This window comes from Miniopterus natalensis, chromosome 20 (assembly GCF_054644295.1).
Source record: "Miniopterus natalensis isolate mMinNat1 chromosome 20, mMinNat1.hap1, whole genome shotgun sequence".
Lineage (NCBI taxonomy): Eukaryota > Metazoa > Chordata > Mammalia > Chiroptera > Miniopteridae > Miniopterus > Miniopterus natalensis.
This window is the reverse complement of record NC_142100.1, coordinates 886,649-907,473: the sequence shown is the minus strand read 5'-3', so window position 1 is coordinate 907,473 and position 20,825 is coordinate 886,649. Positions and strand designations below refer to the sequence as shown.

At 42.6% G+C, this 20,825-nt stretch overlaps 1 protein-coding gene across 1 annotated transcript in view; it reads right to left on the bottom strand.

Moving 5' to 3' along the window:
• Positions 1 to 20,825, bottom strand: part of TECTA (tectorin alpha) — a 127,975-nt gene that overhangs the window by 11,096 nt on the left and 96,054 nt on the right. The window contains exons 14-18 of the mRNA XM_087828512.1: positions 8,341 to 8,724; positions 6,308 to 6,592; positions 4,487 to 4,784; positions 1,645 to 1,755; positions 289 to 491 (exon numbers count right to left, since the gene is read on the bottom strand). Coding sequence (XP_087684638.1) covers positions 289 to 491; positions 1,645 to 1,755; positions 4,487 to 4,784; positions 6,308 to 6,592; positions 8,341 to 8,724 — 1,281 coding nt within the window. The remainder of the gene's footprint in view (positions 1 to 288; positions 492 to 1,644; positions 1,756 to 4,486; positions 4,785 to 6,307; positions 6,593 to 8,340; positions 8,725 to 20,825) is intronic.

Here is a 20,825-nt window from a genome sequence, read left to right as displayed (position 1 = left end):
GTAAGAGAGGGGACAACATTTTGTCAACACCCAGGACAAAGGATGACAGCAGACAGAGCAAACCAGGGAAAGAAGCCTGTCACCTCTTGTGCTCTTCCAGCCGTCAGTCCCTGAGCACTAAATACTCACTGTCCCTATGTCTTTCATTTCCTACATGTCTTCTGCTGTTTTCCAAGGAGGATATTTCTAATAGGACCACCCTGAAGTTGGTTTTAAGGACAATCAATGTGCAAACACCTGGACAGTTAGAACCTCTGCCAGGTGCTCCTTCTGGTCCCAGTGTCTCACCTGTACAATGTTTCCACAATTCCCTTTGGTGTTGTTGATCTGAAAGGAGATAAAGTCCTCCCCTTCGATGCCAGTGCACTGTCTGTCATTGATCCTCACACCCTCTCTCTCAAAGCCAAGCTGGAAGAGTTTGCACTTAGATATGGACACTTCCATCTGGGACGCCTTGCAGGTCACCTCTGCGTCAATGATGTCATGTGAGTCTGTGGGAACAGTTATTACGAAAGTCAAGTGAGTGGGGGTTGGCCTTGCTGCAGAGGTCGGGGTGAGGCATCCATTGCAGTTTCCTTTGGAAAAGGCTGATAATCTGCACAATGGCTGTGGCATTTCCAACTCAGCTTTGCTCAAATCAAATGAGTACATGAATGCATTCAAAGCAATAACCAGTACACTGTAGAGCCTTTTTTAAAAGAAGAAAATACTAATGAAATGTCTTTTCTTTGTACACCCAGAGCTTCCCCCCACTTTGGTGGTAGCTGCTTTTCCATAAGCTTTGCACTGCATCTGGCTCTCTGGAGCTTGGCTAAGGAAACTGGCCCAAGCGAGAGCAGCACTGGCCAGGCCACCCGAGGCCCCAGCTTAATCCCTGGTGAGCACTAGGAGCTTGTCTTTGACCCAGTGATGCACCAACTGACATTCTCTGTGAGTACATAAGCACATGTAGAGAATAGAGAAACATCTTATCTGCTCAGATGAAGCACTGAACAGCACATGCTGTCCCCTCTATGGAGCCTGAGCCCATTTGGCTTTCGCAGTCTCACGTTAATTTAGCAGGTGCCTTCTAGTTCCTTGGTTCAGGCGGGGGTGGGGAGCTGGGAGGCAAGGCAGCTGCCTTCCCGAGACATCCAGGGTGTGCTCTGACTGCAGGACTGTAGTCAGGGCAGGACTTGGAGTCCACATGGTTAGTTTGCTTCACACATTTCAGTTGTTTCTTTGGGACCCACCTAAACCTGGGGCCAGGTAAAGCTGCTGTAAAGCGTGTTACAGCCCCTGGCACTCTTGCCCTGATCCTTTCAGGTTTTCGTCAAACCTCCTTACTTCCCTGTAAGTCCTGAAGAGCATTTTGGAGCTCTCTAATGTTGAACGAGGCCCGATGGAGTGGCTGATGCCACTACGCACACATTTTTGTTATGATGTACTGCACAGTGCTCTGAGGAAGTGAACGCTAGCCCACTCTGAAGTGGCCAGGTGGCTTCCTTGTTCTGATTAAATAATGGGCAAAGCTTTGCTATTTTGGTTTCTAACCTACAGTGTGAGACATATGGGCTGCAGTCCTGGAGCTTTCCTAAGTGGCTGCCAGGCCTCTCCCATTGGGCCTGCTTGGGTGCCAGGGGTGGGGTGGCAGGTGTCACTCACTGTTTCCATAGGGGGGCGGCTCGATGCAACCACACAGCTCTCCTCCATTGTCCAGCTCACAGGTTCGGTTGGGACAGTCTGCCCCCACACAGGGATCTTCAACCACTCCTGCTAAAAAGGAAAACAAACAGAAACACACACAACTTGATTTTCACACCAACACACAGTAGCATGTGGTTACACTCTGGATTTGCCACTTGAATGGAACTGGATGGTCAGAGAGCAGCCACCAATTAACATATAGGGCAACCTTCCAGAAAATAATGACAACAGCTAGAAACTGGGCCCCTGCTATGGGCCCGACACTGTGCTTAATGCTTTAGTTGCATTGTCTCCTCCAACCCTCACAGATGCTCTGTGAGCTAAGGATTGTAATCCCATTTCACAGCTGAAATTTGCCCCAGGTTATGCCCAGGTGGAGCTAAGTGGTAAATGGGATGCACAGGTAACCTCAACTGCCAACATACACCAGGATCGAATCTTCCTGAGTCATTTATTTCTATATTCCCAACACCCAGTCACCCCATAGCAGGTGCTTAACAAATATCTTTCAAGAAAGACAATTTTAGGGCCAGTAAGTTCCCTTAAACCAAGATTTCTTAGTCTTTTTGATTCATGGTCCACCTTTCCCATAAGCTTCTATTTAACTGTATAAAAACAGATAAACCAAAAACTTACACACAACTCACAAGCATTGACTCACGTTAATGGTACTGTTTTGCCAAGAGGGTAAAACTATAAGTAAAATATAAATGTATGTGAACTGTCACCATTATCATATGAACATTTCTGCAGCAGAGGGGTCCACAGGCCACCCTCAAGTTCACTAATGACTTAGTCTGAAATCACTAATTCAGATACTTTCCTTTGAGACACTTCTTTAAAGAATCTTTCTCCCTACCCAGATGTAATACTTCTTCTGTTCATCCTGGTACATGACAGTGAGAGCTAAAGAAACAGCTGTCCAGCCCGGCTGGTGTGGCTCAGCGGTTGAGCACGGACCTCTGAGGCCAGAGGATATGGTTTGATTCATGGTCAGAGCACATGCCCAGGTTTCAGGCTCGATCCCCAGTGGGGGGTGTGCAGGAGGCAGACAAGCAATGATTCATCGTTGATGTTTCTATCTCTTTCCCTCTCCCTTCCTCTCTCTGAAATCAATAAAGACATATTTTAAAATGAAAGAGAAACAACAACTGTCCATCCCAGCGTGAGTGTAACAATGACAATGAAACAGAGATGGAGCCGTCCCAGAGCTGCAGACACCTCTCTTGGTGCAGCTGCTCCCTGAGAAGTCCCTAACTGTAACCGGTGGGGTACAGTGGTGGCCTCACATCACCTTGTCTGAATCCTGGAGACTGAACGAAAGCCTCAGCATCATTTAAAAGGCCTGTTCACTGGCCCAGTATGCTCAGTCCCTCACACAATGCCAAGCACACAGCAGCCCTCAGTAGGTGTTATAGTTAATGAACACAACACGAACACAGCCCAGAGCATAAGAGGAAGAAGGTGCTGAGGCTACAGCCACAGGAAGAAAAAACCTGCCCTAAAATGTGGAGGCCCATCTGCCAAGTGGCAAATAAGATATGCCCTATTCAGAGGAGCTTCTGAGGTTAAAAGCAAAAACCAATGTTTTCTTAAAACTTCCAAACAATTTTAAAAGTTTAAAACAGTTAATTTTAAAATTAAAGTATTGCTTGTTAACACAACATATTAAAGTTATTGAACAAAGCATTTCTGTTCATCTCCAAAAGAGACTAGTAATTTTAAGAAATTCTGAAATCACTGAATGCATATTTTAATCCGCTACTTTGTTTCTGGTTTGGAACAAACTGTATTCCAATACTTGGTCAGGTTAAATCTTCAGGTTTCCCAATGAGCATGCGCAGCCTTGGAGTGGGCCAGTTTTCACGGTGGCACCTGTGTGCGCATCGGGTTGGTGGTACGTGTTAGGGGACATGCACACATTCTGTTGGACACCATATCATACAACATTGGTGGGACAGAGTGACCACTTATGTATTTAGACACACATATATGTCTGTGGCAAATTTCTATATGTTTATATAATACAGATTTGTTCCATGAATATGATTAACATGGTAAGAAAATAAAGAGAATAATGGATATACATCAAATAATGTTTAGTACAGAAAAAATATAAGAATCCATAGGTCTTTATCACTAATATATACATAAAATCCCTTTATAATTCTAACCTCAGCTTCCTTTCACCCAGGCAGGTTCAGCCAGTTCAATTCCAACTCAACTTGCCACATACACTCCCTTTCTGGTGTGGGCTCTGACCCACATCAAAGGAGCTGGTGATCAAGTGGGTGCCCCAGACTCTGTCCCTCTACCTCATAAGTCACTAAACAGGTACTCACTCAACCCAGAGAGCCTCATCTTCCCAAGGTGATGTTCCAAATTCTACAACTGGACAGGAGCTACAGGTGAGGGAGGCTCTACTGACAGCTCACCATCTTAATATTCCAACTCTGGAAGCAGCTCTATGGCGACCAGCCAGCCAAATGAGACAAAGCAATGCAACTGGCAAAGCTATTCTTTTTAAAAAAATATATCTTTATTGATTTCAGAGAGAGGAAAGGAGAGGGAGAAAGAGAGATAGAAACATCAATGATGAGAGAGTCATTGATCAGCTGCTTCCTGCACGCCCCTAACTGGGGATCGAGCCCGCAACCCAGGCATGCGCCCTGACTGGGAATCAAACCCCGATCACCTCGATCCCAGGTCGACATTCAACCACTGAGCCACGCCCAGCCGGGCAAAAAAGCTGTTATTTTAACTTAGAAAATAATCTGCAGAAATAAAATAATTCTCTTACAGCAATTCTCCTTCTCAATCCACTCAGTGCTGAGGATCCCAAAGGAACGGCAGGACTCTCCGTAGGCGGCCAGGGAGCCGCACAGCTGGAACTTCTTGTGGTTATAGCAGCCGTCCAGGTAACAGGACTCATAGAAGGGCAGGGGGTCAAGCAGCCCGTAGCAGGGCTGGAAGAAGCCCTTCATGTCCGTGAGCTTGAGGCAGTAGCCGTCGCCCTGCATCTTCTGGATGTGAACATTATCACATAGGGCCGCGTACTGGGAGAACTGCAGCTCGTTGCAGCTGGGGGCAAGAAGTCGGGTCAGACCAGGTGATGCAAAGACAGGCATCTGAGATCGCCCGTGAAAGGGAAGGCTATATCTGTTACCTCTTTTGCTAACCAAGAAGTCAATGCACTACACTGACTCCAACACTAATTGGCTATGAGACCTTGGAAAAGTTAGGTAATTTCAATTGTTAATATCACTGTGAAAAGTGAGCATAAAATAAAATAATGAATTGGTAGCCAAGTGTCAGACAAAAGGTAAATATTGACATAACAATTATTAACCTTTGATATAATTGACTGATATAATTGATACAATAACCATAAGCAAGTATTGATATAACAAATAACAATAACTACTATAATAGTAATGGCAGTGGGTAGAATTAAAGATTTGGAAGAAAGTACAGAAGCTTCTAAACCAGTTCCAGTTTAGCTATTAGAGAGCAGGAGCAAAGCCTTCACAAGAAGACTGATGTCAGGCTGAAAGCATTTATAAAAGAAGGAAGGCAAAGGAAGCTCAAACAGAGTCATAATTCCTCAGGAGGAGCTGAACCTTTCTCATCTTTGGAAGCCTCGGAATAGCTTAAATGTCCAAAGCTGTCAGTTTCTAACTGTGAGCTGAAAAAGTGATATTTTAGAGAGAGCATGAAATTAGGAATTCTGGAATCTGACCCGGCTCTTATAGGGCGTCCTCATGTAAATCGTTCTGCTCTGGTCTCCATTTCAGCCAGAAAAGAAAGAGACTGGACAAGATATTGCCCAAGGTTCTTTCCAGCTCTGAACCCCATAATTAAAAGGATTGTCTATTTCAGTTTACCTGCAGAAGGGTCAAAAAGGGTTTGAAGCTTCATTTCCACATCTGGATATTTAGCTGATGTTTGGCACGTTAAAGCACAAGGGGGTCGAGCCATTGTACAGACAAAATAATGTTGGGTAAGAGAAGAGTATCTGTAGATCCGGAAAGGTGGGACTATAATTTAGCAGCCCAGAAGGGTCCTAAATTAAACACATATGAAATAACTTTTTATAGCTCATTCTATCTAAGTTGGACAGTTAGGGCCTGACAATAACCTTGATGACTTCTATATTTAAAAAGGATTTTTTTTTTACTCCCACCAACTTCTACCTGCACAACCACAACCAAGCCTAGTAAAAGTCACAAACACACAATGGGACCCAGCCCTGGGGGGCAAGGGGTAGCCCTTTTTCTCCTGAGTCAACTCTGAATCCCACCCCAACAGGGACTCAGGGCCCAGCTGGGCAGCTGGGGAAGGCTTCAGAATTTGAAGCCTGTGCAGACTCGGCTGTTTAGCTGAGGGCTGAATGGCATGAAAATTTAGAGTTATACCACCTAAGCCCAGTTTCTTCCTCTACCATTCAAGAAATTACTGAGGCCTCTGATATGTCTCTTTGTATCATGAAAACTCCATAGACTTTTGGCTCAGCTCTTTGCAGGAGAGGAAAATAATGTTATGGAAAATGCATTTTTTATGAACACCACCCACGGAAGTGGGAGGATTTGGGCCATGAGCCTAGTGGCTAAAATTCTCACCTCTTTTGCATGCCGTTGGTTTTCCAGCTCTGGGCCAGCACCACACTGCTCACCACTGGCTTTCCCCGCAAGGTCACATAGTCATCAGTTAAGTCTCCATTGAAGTTGCCACAGAGGCCACACACTTTGTTCTGCAGCCTCTCACTGATGCTGATTTTTATGACATTGAAGCCATTGTAGTATATCTGGATGTCAGGGCTGGTGTCAATCACCAGGAACCCCTCACTGCTGTAGATTTTGGTTGCCAACCCAGTTATAAATGGGACATTCACTTGTGTGCCATTCACCTATTGAAGAAAGTAAAAGTAGATGACCCTTAGAGCAGAGGTTGGCAAATGTTTACTGTAAAGGGCCAGAGTTAATATTTTATGATCTCTATTGCTACTCAATTCTAACCTCTTGGCAGGAAAGCAGCCCATAGACAAAATGTCACTGAGGCTGTGTTCCAATAAAGTTTTATTTACAAAAACAGGAAGCAAGTAAATTTGGCTAAATCCTGTAGTTTGCTGACCCCTGCTGCAGAGTTCAAGGACACTCACTCATCTTACTGTTCCCCCTAAGGAAGCAAAATATGAAGGCAGAGAGGTAAGAAAACATTAGAAAAATATGACCCACAGCAAATGGCTGGGTTTTTGTATAAAACTTTCCCAAGCATAAACCAATTACTGAAAATGAAATCAATCCTGTACTGAGGAGTGTCTAACATGGTTAAAATGAATCTGAGGATTCCTGCTATCTTTATTGTTTTCTTGCTGTTAATGCTCCAGCAGGAGGTCCACACCAGAGAGCTGAGAGGCACAGTGCTTTCTGCATTCATTTTCCTGCTTTCTAACAGTTTCTTCTTAGTCCCTAGGACAGGACATACCATGCTTTTCTTATACTTACAAAATACTTTTTTTCCACCTGCAGGTTATTAGTAAATTTTATTTCTTAAAAAATCAGAAGCCTTTTAAAAAATATGATTCTTTACTATTTTGTTACCTCGGGGTATTTTATTCCACAACAAGGTCAGTTTTGCTGTTAGGTGGTCACTTTCCCTTTCTAGCTCCTGGATTCTGAACCAATGCAGTTGTGTCCATGTGGGCCAATTTGCAAAAGGAATTGGGATGTCAAAAAACAGTAGAAGCTTTCACTGCAGTTAAAAGCCAATATAGTTCAAACTCTTCCTTTTAAGCTTGTAAAATACAGCCAGTCTTTTGCCTAACTCTGGATACCAAGCTATTTGATGATTGTTAAAATAAAGATACGCTCAATTACGTAAGCTAATGATGGAAAGCAGATATACACAAAAACACTCAATTCCTCCAAAAAATGTTCACGCATATGTCCTGGTCTATCTGTCCCTCCCTAGCTGTAATCAGAGCGCTGAGGTTTGACTCCATCCTTCAGCTCTCCCTGCGGTGAGCGGCCTGGTTTAATTGAGAGGCTGGGAGTCACTGCCAGCAGCTCATCAGCACAGTCCCTTCTCATGGGGAAGAGGTGCAGGAACCTGAGTCAGGGAGGCATGCTCCTTACGGGAGGGCGGGGAGGCCATCCATGTATTTATTTATACACATGTCTAAGATCCACAAGAAAGCAGGCAGCTGTCCCAGGGAAGAGTTAACCTGTGAGAAATTCAGCACACTCAGCCTGTGCTTTCCTGCAGGTGGCGCCGTCATGGGCCCTCCAGTAGCAGGGCAGCCTCCTTCAGGTTTTATTCAGATACCTGTGTTTTTAGGCAACTGCTTGCCTTCTCTCAGCTTCTGGAAAAGGTGGCAGAGATGAAAGAGCACGTCTTGGTGCAGGTGGGCAGCGCCAAGAATAATTTTAAAGGCTCGTGAAACCAAGTGAGATGCTGTTGGAAGCCGACGGAGAGCGAGGGCCGACGGGCTCGCCCAGGCGTCTGGAGCCGCCCGCGAAGGCCTCGGCGGGGCCGGTCTCGCCCTGCGGGACGTCTGCACTTTACTCCTGGCACCTGGTTCCCCGCGAGTGGCGCCCGGGAGGCAACGACCCACGACCCCGCCCCGGCCCCGGGCAGCCGCCCCGCCCGCGTCACCTTGACAGTGTTGCGGTCGCTGATGAGGATCTGCTCCTCGTTGATGTAGAAGTAGACGGGCGAGATGACGGTGAGGTTGGGCGCCGACCACTTGTCGAAGTTGATGATGAGCTGGAAGGAGATGTCGGGCAGCTTCTGGCAGATGGTGGAGAGCACGAAGGCGCAGTTGGCGGGGAAGCGCAGGAAGGCGCCGTCGAAGGTGCGGAAGACGCCGCCGCCGGCCGCCAGGCAGTAGGAGGTGCGCGTGCTGAAGCAGCCCCGCACGCCGTGGCGCAGCGCGCACTCCTCGCCCGACTTGCACTGGCGCGGGTCGCACTGGATCAGGTTGCGGCGGAAGCAGCGGCAGCGCCGCGTGCAGTCGCTGTTCCAGAAGAGCTGCTTGGGCTGCAAGAGAGGCGGCGGCTGTTCCTCCTCCGCGCCACCGGGCGGCGGGGCCGCCAGACGCGCCCGCCCCGCTCCCTTCAGAGGCCGCGCCACACGCGGCCGCGTCCTCACCGGTTTCAGTCAAGAATGGGAATCGTCCCAGCTGGACTGTGGAGCTCCTCACAGCCAGCCCGAATGCGCAGCTGTAAGAGGAACTAGGCGAAGAGCACGTATATTTGGTAAAAAATTATTCTAACAAGTACCAGTTCCATTTTGAGGATGCCGTTTAAATTCACCCAAGCATAATAAACTGGCCCTTCAAACCCTAAATATGTAAAAAGAAAGTGCTAACCAAACCTTATGATGAACCATTTTAACATTTCACAATGCTCAACACTCCAAACTTTTTTCTTGTATCTAGGTTACTTCTAATTTATTTCTATTGCAAGCACCTCATGTCTATGTGACTGAAGTGAGAGATCTAAGAAACACTGATGTTCCATGAAAGGGAAGCTTTGGGATAATGCCAACTGCATTTCAATCCATCCTTGGCATGATAAATGTGCCACCTTGAGGAGCACTACTAACCTCCCACACTCTCAGTTTGCTATCTCTAAATTGAAGATAATGTCTTGCAGGGCACTTCCTGATTCCAGTCCAGATGGCAGAATAGATACATGCTGTGCTCACCATTTCTCATCAAAATGACGTCTAAGTTATAGAACAACCATCTTTGAGAACCACCTTAAGACTAGCTGAACAGATGTCCTATAACTAAGAATATAAAGAAGAGCCATGTTGAGACTGGAAGGAGGGGTGGAGACATGAAATTGACTGGTCCCATACTGTGTGATGGTTAAGAATCAGCAGGTATATCTTGGTTGTGGAAGTCTCCCCTGAGGAGTGAGGGGTTCCACCCCTACACTGGGTTCTTCAGCCCAGAGCACCAGTGCCAGGAAGAGGAGTCCCCACAACGTCTGACTATGAAAATCAGCTAAGACTCCATCCTGCCTTCCTCTTAAAGGGCCCAAGCAGAGCACAGATTCACTTGCTCAAGAAAACACATGCTAAGCTCTAACAAAGGGACAAAAGCTCAAAAAGCATGTGGGACATATGGGGAGGAACTGAACTGTCCTACTTCAGGGAAAGGGCTGAAGGGGCAACTCTCTCTGGGGCTAAAGTGCCTGCTGTGCCAGGCACTCACCATTTGGGGGGAGGATTCACCATTGTTCCTATGTTGAGTCCTACCCCCAAATGAATGGCAGGTACCAAATCTGAGTCTCCATTAACCTGGCTAACACTGCTAGCTCATCACACCCCAGTCATTCTCTGAGACCCCACCCCATAGCAAGAAGGCCCCAGAACCAACATACCCAGTGGCCAATTTCAGACCACATTAGAGCAGCACCCAAGTAGCTCAACAAATACACACCCAAAGTGTGGGACTTAACAGGAACCAGAATCCCACTAAGGTGAATCCCACACAACAGCTTGTCTGCTCTTGTCACAGCCAGTTCTCACAGCAACTCAGCCATAGAGTCAATCCCACCCAATGACAGGCTAACAGCAATCAAGGGTCAACTAACAGGAGGGCACACACAACCCACACAAGGGACACCATGGAACACCCAGGTCAGGTGACTAGGGACTTGCACCATTAGGCCACATGAGAAACCTATTACATAAAAACATTCTGCCAAGACTGGGAGATGAAGCAGATTTACCAGATTTGTAGAAACAAACACAGGGAGGTAGCCAAAATAAGGAGACAAAGAAAATGTCCCAAGTGAAAGAACAGAACAAAACTCACAGCCTACCAGGTACAGAGTTCAAAACAATGGTTATGATGCTCAATGAACTTAAGAAAAGAATAAATTAACTCAGTGAAACTTATACAAGTAAATAGAAACCGTAGAAAAGAAATGTCAGAAATGAAGAATAACAGAAATTAAGAATCCATTAGATGGAATCAACAGTAGATTAGATGAAGTGGAGGATCAAGCCAGCAATCTGAAAGACAAGCAAGCAAAAAACAATCAGTATTACAGCAATTTGAAAAAAGAATTTTTAAAAAGTGAGGACAGTTTAAGGGACCTCTAAGATAATATCTACATCATTGGGGCACCATAAAAGCCCAGGAAGTGCAGTGAGTCTGAAATAAGATGAACCCAAAGGGACCCACACCAGGAAACATATAATTAAAATACCAAAGGTTAAAGACAAAGAGAGAATTTTAAGAGCAGAAAGAGAAAAGCAGTTAAGTTACCTACAAAGGAGCTCCTATAAGACTGTCAGCTGATTTCTCAACAAAAACATTGCAGGCCAGAAGAGATTCGCACAAAATAGTCAATGTGATGAAAAGCAGGACCTACAACCAAGATTACTCTACCCAACAAGGCTATGACTTAGAATTGATAGAGAAATAAGAGTTTCCCAGACCAGAAAAAGCTAAAGGATTTCATCATCACCAAACTAGTATTACAATAAATGTTAAGAAGAAGAAGAAAAAGAGATAGAAAATATGAATACGAAAATATTCCAAAGGAAAAACCTCTCACTTACAATGGCAAACACATAATAAAAGCAGTGAATCAAACAATTATAAAGCTAGTACAGAGGGTAAAAAGCAAAACTAAGAAGATCATGTGTAATTACAACAGTAAATTAAAAGATACACACAAAAAGAATAATAACTACAAAAATATAAACATGGAGGGAGTGAGTAAAAAGGGTAATAATTTCAGAATGTCTTCAAATGTAAGCAAACATTATGTTAAAATAGATGGCTAAAAACATAGCTTGGCATATATGAAGCACAGATAACCACAAATCAAAAATCTGCAAGAGATATACAAGAACTAAAAAGAAAATAATCCAAATACAACACCACAGAAAGTCATCAACATACAAAAGAAGAGCACAAAAGAATAAGAAAGAAACAGAGAAGAACAACAAAAAATCAGAAAACAATGACTAAAATGGCAATAACTACAAGCAATCGATAATTATTTTAAATGAAAATGAACTAGAAGCAGATCTCTGGATACATAGCTTGGTCCTTTTCACATGCACCTAGGTCCAGCAGAGGTTACACAAGTTGTGGATGGTTGATAGCTCCAAACAAGTTGTCCAGGGCCAGTCACAGACAGCATCTGAAATTGGCCTACACCAGAGTCCCTCCACATAGGCCCAGAACCAATACACCCAGCTTCAGACAACAGCAGAGTAAGATCCAATAAGCTTCACAAGCAGCATATCCACAGGGAGATATCAACAGGCACCATCCCTACTGAGGCGAATTCTACTCCATGTGGTCAGCATCTACACAGCAGCTTGTATGCTGTGTTGGAGGTTGAGCCTCACTGTCAACCAGCCTGAGGGTCGATGCCACACACAAATGGGCCAACAGCAATCAAGACTCAATTACAACAGGAGGACCCACATAACACACACAAGGGATATTAGAGCGCCCAGCTCAGGTCATCAGGGAGACTGCACCACTGGGTCCTACCACCTACTACATAAAGCCACCCTGCCAAGACTAGAAGTCATAGCAGAACTACCTAATACATAGAAATAAAATCAGAAGATATCTTGAAACAAATTAAAATGAAAAAACAATGATTCAAAATCTGTGGGACACAAGGAAAGCAGTCCTAAGAGGGAAATTCATAGCATTATACACCTATCTCAAGAAACATGGACAAGCTCAAATAAACCATGTAACGTTTACACTTAAGGGAACTTGAAGAACAACAAAGTCCAGAGTGAGTAGAAGGAAGGAAATAATAAAGATCAGAGTAGAAATAAATGAATTAGAATCTAAAAAACCAATACAAAAGGTCAATGAAACCAAGAGCTGGTTCTTTGAAAAGATAAACAAGATTGACAAATCTTTAACCAGACTCATCAAGGGGGAAAAAAGAGATGAACCAAATAAATAAAATCAGAAATGAAAGAGGAAAAATAAAAACTGACACCAAAGAAATGGAAAGGATTGTAAGAAAATATTATGAACCACTATATGCCAACAAATCAGAAAATCAGGGCAAAACGGACAGATTCCGTTTTGAAACATACAACCTTTTAAAACTAAATCAGGAATAATCAGAGAATTTGAAGAGACAGGTTACAACTAGTGAAATAAAGCAGTAATAAAAAAAACTCACAACAAACAAAAGCCCTGGACCAGATGATTTCACAGGTGAATTTTACCAAATATTCAAAGAAGAGTTAAAACCTATCCTTCTCAAACTATTCAAAAAAATTCAAGATAGACAAGACTCCAAAGTTCATTTTATGAGGCCAGCATTATCCTAATTCTAAAACCAGATAAAACACAACAAAGAAAGAATGTATAGGCAGGCCAATATCTCTGATTAACAAACATAGATGCTAAAATCCTTGACAAAATATTAGCAAACTGAATCCAGCAATACATTAAAAAGATCAGCCCAGATGGAGTAGCTCAGTGGTTGAGCATCGACCCATGAACCAGAAGGTCACAATTCGATTCCAGGTCAGGGCATGTGACCGAGTTGTAGCTTGATCCCCATTAGGGGACATGCTGGAGGCAGCTGATGAATGATTCTCTCTCAACATTGATGTTTTTAACTCTCTCTCCCTCTCCCTTCCTCTGAAATCAGTAAAAAACATATTTTAAAAAATCAGCTCTAGGTAGGTAGCTCAGTTGGTTAGAGCATCACCCTGATACTCCAAGGTTGTGCATTTGATCCCCAGTGAGGGCACATACAAGAATCAACCAATGAATGCATAAATAAGTGGAACAACAAATCAACCTCTCTCCCTCCCCCTGCTCCAATCAATCAATCAATCAATCGATCGATCAATCAATTTTTTAAAAAAGATCATACACCATGATCAAGTGGGGTTTTATCAGGGGATGCAAGGTTGGTAAAATATCTGCAGATCAATTAATCTGATACACCACATAAACAAAATGAAGGCTACAAACCACATGATCATGTCAACAGATGCAGGAAAACATTTGATAAAAAGAGCACCCATTTATGATAAAAACTCTCAGCAAAGTGGGAATAGAGGGAACATACCTCAATGTATTAAAGACCACGTATGACAAGCCCACAGCCAGCTTCAAACTCAATGGGCAAAAACTACAAATGTTCCACTTATGATTGGGAACAAGACAGGGATGTCTGCTTTCACCACTCTTAGCCAACATAGTAGTGGAAGTCTGAGCCACAGCAATCAGAAAGAAGAAATAAAAGGCATTCTAATTGGAAATGAAGAAGTAAAACTGTCATTAGTCGGAGATGACATCATACTGTACATATAGAACCCTAAAGATTCCTCCAAAAACTACTAGAATTGATAAATGAATTCAGTAAAGTAGCAGGATACAAAATAAACATCTAGGAATCAGCTGCAATTTTATACACCAATAATGAACTATCAGAAATGGATACCAAAAAACAATCCCATTCACAATTGCTGCAAAATTTAAAAAAATACTTAGGAGTAAATTTAACCAATGATTTTAAAGACTTGTGCTCGGAAAAATATAAGACACTAAAGAAAGAAACTGAAGAAGATACAAATCAGTGGAAGCATATACCATGTTCATGGATATGAATAATTAACATCATTAAAATATCCACACTACCCAAAGCAATCTACAGATTCAATGCAATTCCTATCAAGATATCAATGGCGTATTTCACAGAAGTAGAGAAAATATTTCAAAAATTTATATGGAACCACAAAAGAACCCAAATAGAGACAGTGATCTTGAGACTGAAGAACAAAGTTGAAGGAATCATGCTGCCCAATGTCAAACTACACTACAAGGACATAGTAATCAAAACAGCATGGTACTGTCATAAAAACAGACAAATTGACTTATGGAAAAGAACAGAGATCCCAGAAATAAATCCACAGCTTTATAGTCAATTAATATTTGACAAATGAGGCAAAATCATACAATGGGTAAAGATAGTCTATTCAATAACGGGTGCTGGGAAAATTGGACAGATAAAAAAAGAAATTAGACCACCTTCTTACAACACACAAAAGAATACACTCAAAACAGATTAAAGGCTTAAATGTCTGACTCAAAACCATAAAAATCCTAAAAGAAAACAGGCAGTAAAATCTCAGACACTTCTAATAGCAATATTTTATTCCTGATATATCTCCGTGGACAAGGGAAACAAAAGAAAAAATTTAAAAATGGGACTACATCAAACCAAAAAGTTTTTTGCATAGCCTGGCTGTCATGGCTCAGCAGTTGAACATCCACCTATGATCCAGGAGATCGAGTTTTGATTCCCAGTCAGGGCACATGCCCAGGTTGCAGGCTTGAGCCCCAGTACGGGGTGTGCAGGAGGCAGCCGATCAATGACTCTCTCATCACTGATCTTTCTCTCTCTCTCTCCCTCTCCCTTCTTCTCCCTGAAATAAAGATTTTTTTTTTTAAGTTTTTTGCACAGCAAAGGAAACTGTCAACAAAATGAAAAGACAACCACTGAATGGCAGAACATATTCACCAACACATCTGATAAGGGGTTAATATCCAAAATTTATAAAGAACTTATAAAACTCAACCAAAAAAAAAAAAAACCAACCACAATCCGAATAAAAAATGGGCAAGAGACCTGAAGAGTCACTTCTCCAAATGGGACACACAGATGGCCAAGAGACATATGAAAAGATGCTTAGTGTCACTAATCATAAGAGAAATGGAAATTAAAACCACAATGAAATATCACCTCACACCTGTCAGAATGGCTAAATCAATAAATCAACAGAAAAGTGCTCGTGAGGGTGTGGAGAAAAAAGAACCCTTGCACACTGCTGGTGGGAATGCAGACTGGTGCAGCCACTGTGGAAAGCAGTAGGAGTTACCTCAAAAAATTAGAAATCTGCCTAGCCGGTGTGGCTCAGTGGGTTAGAGCATTATCCAGTGCACGGGAAGGTTGCAGGTTTGAAGGTTGCAGATCAGGGCACCAACAGGGCTGTAGGTTCAATCCCAGGACCTGGTCATGGTATGTGTGGGTGGCAACCAGTTGATGTTTCTTTTTCACATCAATGTTTCTCTTTCTCTCTCTCTCTCCACCCTCCCGCTCCCTTCTCCCCTCCCCACCCTTCCTTTCGCTCTTTTCAAAACCAGTGGATAAAATATACTTGGGCAAGGATAAAATAAAATTAAAAGTGGAGCCGCCTTACGACACAGCAACTCCACTTCTGGGAATTTATCCAGAGAATCCCGAAACACTGTTCAAAAGGATACGTGGCCCCCGTGTTCACTGCTGTGTTATTACAGTAGCCAACATTTGGAAGCAGCCCAGTGCCCATCAGTAGATGAGTGGATAAAACGACTGTGCTACATCTACACCATGGAACACTACTCAGCCATAAAAAGAAGGAAATTGTATCTTTTGTTGCAGCCTGGATGGACCTGGAGAGCATTATAAGTGAACATAAGTGAAATGAGCCAGTCAGAGGAAGACAAGTACCATATGACCTCACTCATATGTGGAATCTAACTATGTGGAAACTGAACTAACAAGCAAAATAGAGACAAACTCATAGATAGCAGGCAGGCAGCTCTGTTGCAGGGATTGTTTGGGGGTGGAGGGGTTGAGCAAAGAAAAAAGAGAGAAAGAACTCATGGACATGGACAACAGTGTGGTGATAGCTGGGGTAAGGGGGCGGTTGGAGGCAGTAGAGGGTATAGGGGGATAAGTGGTGATGGAAAAATTAAATAAAGAGAAAAAAAATAAAAGGAATTCCCTTCAAAATTAAAAAAAACAGAAAGTGAGCTAAACTAAAGGCTCCAATCAAAAATAACAAATGGCTGAACTGATAACAATACAGGACCCAAATATATGCTATCTACATATACCTACCTAAGAATGAAAAGAGCAAACAACTTGAATGTAAAGAGATGAAAAAATATTTCATGCAAATGAAAACAAAACAAAAGCTGGGATAGCAATACTTGTATCAGACAAAATATACTTTACAAGGTGTAATAAGAGACAAAGAAAGACATTTCTTAATAATAAAGGATTAATAAAGCAAAAACATATAATTCTTCTAAACATTTACACACCCAGTGTAGGTGTACCAAAATATATAAAGCAAATATTGATGGACATAAAGAGAGATTGACAGTAAGAGACGTTAACACCCTATTAACATCAATGGATAGATCATCCAGACAGAAAATTGACAAGGAAACAGAGGTCTTAACTGACACATTAGACCAGATGGATTTAATTGGAATGTTTAGAACACTTCATCCCAAAGCAGCAGAATATACATTCTTTTTAAGTGCACATGAAATATTTTCCAGAAAAGACCACGTTAGGACACATAAATAAATTTAAGAAGATTGAAATCATATAAAGCATCTTCTCTAACCATAGTTATGTGAAATTAGAAATCAGTTAAAAGAAAAAACTGATAAACACACACAACTCATGGAGGCTAAATAACATGTTACTAAACTATGAATGGGTTAACAATGAGATCAGGGAAGAAATCAAAAGATACCTTGAGTCAAATTGAAATGGAAACACAACTACTCAAAATTTATGGGACACTGTGAAAGCAGTCCTAAGAGGGAAATTCAAGCATTACAGGCCTACCTGAAGAAACAAGAAAAATTTCAAATATAAAATCTAAACTTACACCAACAGGAAATAGAGAAAGAACAACAAACAAGGCCCAAAGTGAATTGAAGGAAAAAAGTATAAAGACCAGAGAGAAATTAAACAAAATGTAGTGTAAACAAACAATACAAAAGATCAATGAAACCAAGAGCTGATTATCAGAAAAGATAAATAAAACTGACAAACCTTTAACCAGACTTATGAAGAAAACAAGAGAAAGAATCCAAATAAATAAAATCAAATATGAAAGAGGTGAAGTAACACTGACACAACAGAAATACAAAGGATTGTAAGAAAATATTATGAAAAACTATATGCCAACAAATTAAACAATCTGGAAGAAACAAATAAATTCCTGGAAAACATACAATCTTCCAAAACTGAATAAAGAAGAAACAGAAAATCTGAACAGCCCAAATACAACTAATGAAATCAAAGCAATAATAAAATAAATTAAAAACCTCCCAAGAAACAAAAGTCCTGGACCAGGTGGCTTCACAGGTGAATTTTACCAAACATTCAAAAAATAACTTATACCTATCTTTCTCAAACTATTCCAAAAAATTCAAGAGGAGGGAAAACACCCAAGAACATTTTACGTGGCCAGCAATATTTTAATTCCAAAACCAGATAAAGACACTATGAAGAAAGACAATTATAGGTCAATATCCCCGATGAACACAGATGCAAAAATCCTCAACAAAATATTAGCAAACCAAATTTAGCAGTACATTATAAAGAGCATAGGTGTGGGAAGATGGTGGCACTTTGACAAAAAGCAGAGAGCACTTGCTCACAGCCACAGACTCAATTTACTGCTAAAATACTGTGTGACCAACTTGGAAAAACCAGAGAAATATACCTGAGTGTACATATTTCGAGTAGGGAGCACTGAAGAAACATCATAGAGTCTGCTAAGAGAGTTTTGGGCATAGAAAGGGGGATTCCCCCTCCCCCTTGAAGCCTGTGCTGGCCTCTGAGGCCCTAGGGCTAGCAGCTGCAAAGCTCCCTCCCCTTGGGAGTGTGGACCTGGCCTCCAAAAGCTGGGATCTCAAACCCAGAGCAAAGGAGAAGGGAAGGGGGGCCCCATGTGGAGGGCAGAGGGACTCAGGGGAACAGTGTGCCTGCAAGGAGGGAAACAAAGCTTCTAATGGCGGTCATGACAGGCATCTTTCACACTGGGTACTGACCATAGGAAAGGCAGTTCAACAGCGTATGGCTCCTGAATAGAAAGGGGCCAGAGGGCTGCACTGAGCAGCCACATGCAGGGACCCTCTGGCTTCCTGTAAGGCACTGTGAAGAACCCCAGAGAGCATTTAATCTGTGTGGCAAGGCAAGGGGAAGAGAGCGCTTCCGCCACCAGCGATGGAATAGAGATGCCTGTGGGGTGGAGCAGGTCTCCGGCCACCTGAGCTCCCTGTGGGGAAAATCTGGGATTTCTGACCTTCCCTGAGGGGTGCATGGATAGCACACAAAGAGCTGCCCCAGCTTTACTGAGATCAGCTGTGCAGGGGAGCTGCATGGGAATGACTTTGTGACCTCTCTTACATGGTGCCTACGCATGGGGGAGGTGGGACCTTGCAGGGAGGATTCTCTGCCTGTGTGTTGCTTTGTGCATTTTTGAGTTTTTGACTGCTGAACAGGCGTCCACTTTCCTGGCTTGCACTGGGGAGACAGACCAGCAAAAGCTGGGATTTATGTCTACATTGTGTAGAGTTTGAAATTAGTGTGACCCATGCAATCAGCCAACCAGATCTTGGAAAGGAGGGGCAGAGCATGTCTACTTCTCCTGCAGGCTAGGAGCACCCCCCCCCCAACAAGAAAGGGGCTAGTTCAGCTCACTGAGCCCCCACATATCTCCTGCAGGGCACAGTCCTGAGGGAGAAGGGAGAACAGCTCACAGGAGGACATTACAGTGGTACCTCGGTTTTCAAATACAATCTGTTTGGAAGATTGTACAAGTTCTGAAACGTTCAAAAACCGAGGGATCAACAGCTGACAGCTAGGCCTCAGGGTCTTATACTCAGTGGAAGCCACATGGCATGTTCAACTTCTGAGGCAGTTCGAAAACTGAAGCATTTACTTCCGGGTTTACAGTGTTCGTAAACTGAAATGTTTGTCTATGGAGACGTTCAAAAACCAAGGTACCACTGTACAAGAGTAAGTCTCTCTGGGACTAGAACTGGAGGAAAAGCTTAAAACCCCTGCTGGGGGATGGGGGGTAAAGTGCTCACTGGAATGTTTTTTAATCGAACCCACTGTGCCCAGGCCACTGAAACTGCCCATATAGAAAAGGCAACAGACTGAATTCAATCTGAACCTGCAGCAGGCCATCTTGTGGGGAACTAGAATTGGAGGATAGGGTACAGACTGAGGAGCTGGCTTTGAAGCAGAGACTGACTTCCCCAGAGTGAGTGCCTAACAGCAAAACCTCTCAGTAAGGGGAGTAATATCCCCAGCTACACTAGCAGGCCTGCACCCTAAAGACTTTTCAGAAGACTCTGGAGTAAGACCAGACAGCCACAAGAGGGAGGCAAAGTAGCTGACAAGAGGAGGTGGTCCTCAGAGACCCTCAGATCAACCAACTACCTAAGGACACCAGAGCCAAACCTGGATAGCTCCTGATGTTGGCTGATAAAAAAGTACCTCCTAGGAGACCTGAAATCAGCATACAAAACAGTGAGCTGCAGACAACATAAGCTTCCTGATGAAACTCACCTGATTGATTTTGTTTTTTTCCTCAAGAAAAAAAGAGAAAAGGGAAAAAAAATTTTCAAAAAATTAATTTTTAATATTAAAAAAAAAATTGTTTTGCTTTGCCTTTTTTTTTCTTCTTTGTTTTGTTTTGACTTTTGTTCCATTATCAAGATTTTCATGATATTCTCTGCTTAATTGCTGGGACATTATCATTATAACCAATAAGTTTACTGCTTTTCTCTATCGTTTCCCCCATATCTCTTATTTGACTCCCTCTGTGCCCTGGCTTTATCTCTCTCTCTCTTCTCATTCCATTGGCATAACTTTTTTCCCCCTTTTCTTTTTTCCTCTTCTGCCTGTCTTTTTGTTTGATTGTTAGTTTCTGTTTCTCTTTATTGTATTTTTGTTTTTTCATTTTCAACTATTTTCCTATTCCTACACTCTACTCTTAATTTTTTGCTTGCCCATCTTTGAGAATCTTTTCTCTGCCTATTTTATCTCCCAGTAGCTTCTCTATTTTTTACTTTTTATTTTAGTTTATTATTTTTGTTTTTTCTTTTTCATTACTATTAGCAATAATATCCTTTTCTCGCTCTTTTTTCTTTTCTTTTTTTTTTTTTTTTTTGCTTTAGTATTTGTGCTCTCACTTCATTCTCCCAATTCTACTTTCACTTGGGATGTTTTCATAGTGATTGTCAGGATATTTTGTAAGATACTGCTTGTTCCCTAGCAGTTTGGTTGTGTACTGTCTTGCCTTGCCAGCACCCA